General features: G+C 45.6%; 1 protein-coding gene across 1 annotated transcript; it reads left to right on the plus strand.

The window, feature by feature from the left end:
- Positions 1-270: 270 nt before the first annotated feature.
- On the plus strand, positions 271-6638 carry LOC138970321 (carbohydrate sulfotransferase 13-like). The gene is made up of 3 exons (XM_070342798.1): positions 271-517; positions 1059-1452; positions 4596-6638. Exons 1-3 carry the CDS (start codon positions 277-279, stop codon positions 5470-5472), a joined length of 1512 nt encoding a protein of 503 aa, XP_070198899.1. The 5' UTR covers positions 271-276; the 3' UTR covers positions 5473-6638.
- Positions 6639-6980: the final 342 nt, after the last annotated feature.

Below are 6980 nucleotides of genomic sequence, written 5' to 3' on the forward strand. Positions count from 1 at the left end.
CCCACGCTGATAGCGACCAACTGGCTACAAAGCCAGCGCGCTACCAATGCAACTGAGCTACGTCCCCGCCCGTCTTCTGTGAGTGTCCAGAATGAACGATGAGTTGGCTCGAGGACGGTCCGGCCTTTAGCATTAGTTTCCTGGCAGAACTCCTGCGTAACACCAAAGAGCTTGGCAAAGAGGAGTGGAGTTTCCACCCAACCTCGTCTCACGTATGCTTCCTGGCCTGGCCCCTTTCCACTCTACCTTATCAAGCTTGTAACAGTCTGTGCTTACATGTCTATTCTGATTTTTTTTTTAATAATTCACAAGGGAAGGACTCTGTTTTCTTTAAAACGCTCCTTTAACATTTATTTTAAACATATCAAAATGATTTGTGCAGGTGACATATTTCACGCGATGTTGGCACCTATTTTGAGGAGACTACGATGGCGCCGAATGTCGCTGTGGTTGCTGGCTATGGCGATCGTTGGATGTCTGGGGTTTCTCATCTTCACCAATCAAGTCCCTGTCTTAGGTAAGTGGTTTGCACGTGCGATTGATGTATTGTTAGTAGTGGTGGTGGTGGTGGTGGTGGTGGTAGGGGTGGTGGTGGTGGTGTCGCTGTTGTAGTTGTTGGTTTTGTTGTTGTTGTTGTTAAGGATGGTGATAATGATGATAAGGATGATTATGATGATGACGATGATGTTGTTGTTGTTGTTAAGGATGGTGATAACGATGATGAGGATGATTATGATGACGTTGTTGTTGTTGTTGTTGTTGTTGTTGTTACTGCTGCTGCTGTTGATGCTGCTACTGATGATGATGATGATTTTTTTCTTGTGACCGTGCTAGGCAAAGAATATCTTCAAAGAACTTAAGCATATTTATTTTTCTCTCTCTCTTTCTCTCTCTCTCTCTCTCTTTCTCTCTCTCTCTCTCTCTCTCTCTCTCTCTCTCTCTCTCTCTCTCTCTCTCTCTCTCTCTCTCTCTCTCTCCTCCCATACCCAACCCAATACTTTAACCTGCCCCTCCCCCCTTCCTGTCAGTAACCTACCACCTTTCCTTCTCCACACCAGACGAAGATCCTCTGTCGCTCAAAACCAAACTGAAGGAAGCAGCCAAAGCCTTTTCATGGGGCTCAGACGACGATCACCAACCCCCATCACTACAACCACCACCACAATCACCACAGCCACGACAACCCACCTCCCTCCAAGCCTTCCAGAATCGGAGCCAGAGAGTGAGGGACGCCTGCTCTGCCAAATCTGGTAGCGCCGCTCAGGGGCAGCCGCCTTTCCCGTACCATAGTCTGTATGTAAGGTCCATGTCTTTCTGCGCACTGCCCAAGACAGGCACGACCTTCTGGAAATGGATCCTGTATTACGTGGATAAGAACATGACGGGGCCGCTGCTGTCGCACGATTATGGTGACATACACAAGCTCACCAGATACATGGAGAAAGCTGACAGGTGAGGGATTGGGGAGGTGCTTTTGTTGTTGTTGTTGTTGTTGTTGTTGTTGTTGTTGTTGTTGTTGTAGAATGTTCCGGCATTACGTTCATGAAAAAAAAGAACATGACGGGGCCGCTGCTGTCGCACGATTATGGTGACATACACAAGCTCACCAGATACATGGAGAAAGCTAACAGGTAAGGGATTGGGGAGGTGCTTTTGTTGTTGTTGTTGTTGTTGGTGTTGTTGTTGTTGTTGTTGTTGTTGTTGTTGTTGTTGTTGTTGTCGTTGTCGTCGTCGTCGTTGTTTTTGTTGTTCTAGTTCTTGTAGAATGTTCCGGCATTACGTTCATGTGTCTGTTACTTGCTGTAAGAGTAATCCGCACATATTATTTTACTAGAATGAATACCCGCTTCGCCGGGTAGCCGGCTTCGCCGGGAAGAAGGTTTTAGAGTCGTACGCCGGCTTCGCCGGGTCCGAACAATGGACCCGCCAAGCTTAGGTCCCTCCCACATTCGTGGAATGGGAACAGCACGAAAATGATTCAGTGGCCATAATGCCATTCCTGACCATATCGAGTCCCATCCTTGTCGACGAATGTAACCGTGTTAATCACCTTTGGAGGCGAACTCCACTCAAACAGGATTGAGCAATTTATAGCTTATCTGTAAGCCCTTTTGAACTGTTATGGCTTCTCAAAGGAAGGCCAGTACATACAAATACACAAAAGCCGCCAGACCACATCACAAACAGAACTGAACAATCCCCAGGTGTTGCTCACATAGAGAGAGACACACACACACACACACACACACACACACACACACACACACACACACACAAACACAGAGAAGCCGTACCTATAGAGAGATAGATGACAGTGTATTTTTCGCGTGGCTATAAATTGATTCGACCTTTGCACTTTTACAGTGAGGATAATTTACGGGTCCAATTTACGTTCTGGACACTGCGGTGACCTTCTAAAAATAGTAACAGAACGCCGGGAATATCCGAAGACGCCCCACTCATACTATAGTGCACCATACGAAGGAAGGGAGGTAAACGCTGAAAACCTGGAGAAGATGAGAAGATAAGGAAGAGTTACTTATAATGGTGAAATGAACACAAAAACCAAAATCGGTTCAGCGCTGCGCGCTGAGAGCACGTGTTGAAATATCTCATCGATGATATTGTGTCCGGGGTGTAGCTGAATACGGTGTTCAAATTTGAAAAAGATCCACCGAGAACTTTGGCTTTGGTGTGTCGGTATGGGGGCCCGGGTAGCTGAGGTGGAACCAAAATAGCTGAGGTGGAACCAAAATCGGTTCAGCGCTGCGCGCTAAGAGCACGTGTTGAAATATCGACCAGGTTGTGTCCTGTCCCGGGTCTACCTGAATATGCCCACCAAATTTGAAGCAGATCCATCGAGAACTTTGGCCGTGCATCGCGAACTCACACACAGACACACACACACACACAGACACAAGTCGTATATATGTATAGGTTACAACACGAGTGGTTTTTTATATGGCTTGTATTTCAGTCAAGACCCAGCGGATGAATATCATCGGGAGACACGAGCCTCTGGCGAGTGTCTCTCGATTGATATTCCCGCTGGGTCTTGACTGAAATACAAGCCATATAAAAAACCACGAGTGTTGTAATCTGTATATCCCATTCTACCATCAAACACAAAGTGTAGACTACTAGCGGCACTGTTGCGATCTGTGCAGGGTAAAACTGTTGCCAGCGAGACTTAGCCCTTTTGCAACCTTAAACTAAGTGACCGTCGCTGAAAAAATAAAACGAATGAGTGCATCGATAAGTACGCGGTAACACTACTTTCAGACCATTTAAAAGCTTTAAGTAAAGGTTCATAAGTTGCAAGAAAGTAATGAAGTCGAATAGAAATTAATTTAGTTGAAGCGCACAATTCTTTTGTTTTGCGTTTCAGGTCGGCAGAACGGGCGAAACGGGTTTGGGACCCATTTGGCTTACTCGATTCAGAATTGATTCCACGTTGTTTTTCTCGAACGTGTGTAATTAGGCTTATTGACAGAGAAGCAAATCTTAGGGAACAAATATGTAGGTTTAGATTTAACCATTTGCTCCCTATTTGAAATGTATCTACGTGATATGTTTTGCGAGTGTGTTTGCATGGATGAACTTAAACTGGTATGGGTGAGAGGAAAACGCGACCGACACGTCTGTCACCGCCGATTGATTGCATTTTGAAGGAATATGACTGGATTACGGAAAAATATGTGGACTTACTGCAGAGCCAGGCAAAAGAGTAGACTTGCTCGCAAAACACGTGAAACAGCCGATGTTTGATAGCTGAAGGCGCACACCGGCAAAACACACTACCGACAGATTCTCAAAAGTCGTCTGCTAACGATGCAAGGGGAGGGTACTCGTGTTTTTGTTTTGGTTCGCTAGCATCTGGTTATCTTGTAAGTTGAATGTTCGTTTTTTTCGACCTGCATTGCTTTCATAATGAAAGAAACTTTTGCTTATTGCATCTCATACATCAGATCAGTTCTGAGATTCATTTTTGCGTGCAACTGATGTGGTTTTCTGAGCCGTGCAATACGATTTTAGAACTTCATACAAATGTGTCACATTGTTCGGCGCGAGCGAGGTCAAAGGTCGGGAGGAAAGTAGTCCTTTGCCCAAATCGGAATCTGCACTATCATATATTTTTTGGAGTCCATGATGTATTTATTGAGCTATAAAAATACAACACATATACCCATACTGAAGTAACAGAGACAAAGAAGGGAGGTCATGGGATATATATAGATATGTTAGTTCGTGAATCCTAAATGACTGACTGACCGACTGATTGGCTGACTTTAATGACCAACAAACGATCGACTCACTTTCATTTTTATAATTAAGCAGTCACAGTGTGTCTCATTACTACTCTTTGGTTTTGTTCTGTTGTTGTTGCAATTTGCTCATTCATGTGACCTCCGTCGCGATATAACCTTCGTGGTTGAAAACGACGTTAAACACCAAATAAAGAAAGAAAATTCATGTGACCCTGTGGGGGGAGGGGGGGGAATAAAATTAGCTTTTAGCCCGTGACTCCGTCCGCCTTCTCATTGACATGTTCTTCTTCCTTCCACCACGTTAACAGATTCTCGGTATGCTTACAGGTTACCGCCAAGTGACGGGTTCAAGAACATCGTGTTCGTGCGCGAGCCCTACGCGCGCCTCTTCTCCGCCTACGTGGACAAGCTCTTCACGCCTCGCTGGGAGAACTGGCAGCGTCTGGCTCAGCCCGCCATGGCCTACGCTCGTCCCGGAGCATCCTTCATCAACAGACGGTGCTCGCACAACGTCACCTTCTCCGAGTTCGTTCGCTTCTTTATCCACGGTGAGATGGACCGCGACGCTCGGGTGAAGCGAAATGAACATTTCGTGCCCATCTCTCACCAATGCAACTTCTGCGGCATCGGGTACGATTTCATCGGGCGGCAGGAGAGATTCGCTGAGGACACCTTGGGCATCCTTCGGCAGCTGAACCGTTCGGACATCTTGACTTTCTCTGCCCTGGACGAGCACTACGAGGTGTACTTCATGGACGCGCTGATCAAGTACCACTTTGAGCACGAGCTGAAGAAGATCAGCGCCACGTTCCGCTGCATGTCCGCCGAGCAGATCCTCAGACGCATGTGGAAGGCCGTTCAGATCCGCGGCACGCTAAGCGCGGAGGAGTTCTTTCCCTTGGCTCGCAGCGACATCCAGGGAATGACCTTAGAAGGGTTTTTGCTGATGGCTCACCTCGCCTACAATCGTTCTGCTAGCGACAAGGACAGACAACACAACACGGCGCAAGCCTTGTTTGAGGCCTACAGTACTGTCCCTTTACACGATCGGCAGCTGCTAAGGCAGATTTTTGATGATGATTTTAAGTTGTTCGGCTACGAGCCCAACCACCCCTTAGTGTTCCCGCCCGAGGATGAGTTCGACTTGCCGTACTATAGATATTTTGACATTTATGATTCCTTCTTGTACACTAGTATTGTGTGATTCTGTCAGGTCCATTTCGCTTGCCATACTATCCTTCCATTCAAATGTATGGTTATGTCCTTTACATTAATATTGTGTGATTCTGTCAGGTCCATTTCGCTTGCCATTCTATCCTTCCATTCAAATGTTTGGTTATGTCCTTTACATTAATATTGTGTGATTCTGTCAGGTCCATTTCGCTTGCCATACTATCCTTCCATTCAAATGTATGGTTATGTCCTTTACATTAATATTGTGTGATTATGTCTGGCCCATTTCGCTGGCCATACTATCCCTATATGCAAATGTATGGTATTACATTCCATGAATATTGTGTGATACTGTCTGGCCTATTCTCCTTGCCATACTGCTGATATTTTGACGTCTATCCTTTTCTGTGCACTTATGTATGGTATAGCTCTGCTTTAAAATAGTTGAACTTGTGCTATACTATGGATATTTTGATATGTATGATTCGCTCCAGTACACCGGTGATGTGTAATTCTATCTGACCTAACTCGCTTATCAACACGTTCAAGTGTATGGATTTTTTTTCTCATTGTGTGTTTGAGAATGTGTGTGTGCGTGTGTGTGCATGTGTGTCTGTCTGTCTGTCTGTGTGTCTGTCTGTCTGTCCCCGTGCGTGTGTCCCCGTGCGTGAGTAGATGTGTACGCGCATGTGACATTATTCTTTATTCGAACAAGACTGCTGATTTTGCTCAAAAGTTCGGCAATTGATGATACAGTGTATGAAGTATTTAGGCATCCCTCCTCCTCACCCTTCCACCCCCCCCCCCCCCCTCCCCTTCTCTTTCCTTCGCCTCACCGTACTTCCCCCATCTGTTACCAAAAAATCCCAAGACGCTTATGCGCCGTAAGCTTTCTATATAACTTTTAGCGTAGCAAAGAATGTATTTCAGTGGTTTTGGTTCTTTTACTCTTTGGTCGGGATCAGAAAGCGCCGCCACTTTCTTTGTAACTTTTAGCGTAGCAAAACAAATATTTGGTTTTAAAACTTTTACTCTTTACTCGGGATCAGATGCGAAATGGGAAACGAGAGAACCAGAAGAAGAGAGGGATAGCTAAACAGACACAGAGCTATTTGGGTACGATGACAGTTGATCATGTACACAATATATATATGCAAACGACACATAGAGATTGAAGTAATATGTTAAAAGATATATTGAAACATCAAAAAGGCAAATTCAACTGCACAGTGACGTGTATTTGTGTGTATGTGCGGGCGTGCGCGCGCGCAAGTGTGTGGGTGTGCGTGCGTTTGTTTGTGCGTGTGTGTTTTTGTGTGTTGTGTGTGTGTATGTGTGAGTGTGCAGGTGTATTTCTGACAGTCTGTGTCTGAGTGTGTCCGCGCTAAGTCTCCTACGCCTGCTTGTATGTCTGTATGTATACCCGTTTTGCTTGTGGTCCGTTTCAACTTTCCGTAAACATCCTGGTCCGGGTGTGTTGTACGTACAAAGTCTTTGTTATCGCAGTTTTCATTCAGTTCCTCGAGCGTTGTGTGTACA

This window comes from Littorina saxatilis, linkage group LG7 (genome assembly GCF_037325665.1).
Source record: "Littorina saxatilis isolate snail1 linkage group LG7, US_GU_Lsax_2.0, whole genome shotgun sequence".
Taxonomy (NCBI): Eukaryota; Metazoa; Mollusca; class Gastropoda; order Littorinimorpha; family Littorinidae; genus Littorina; species Littorina saxatilis.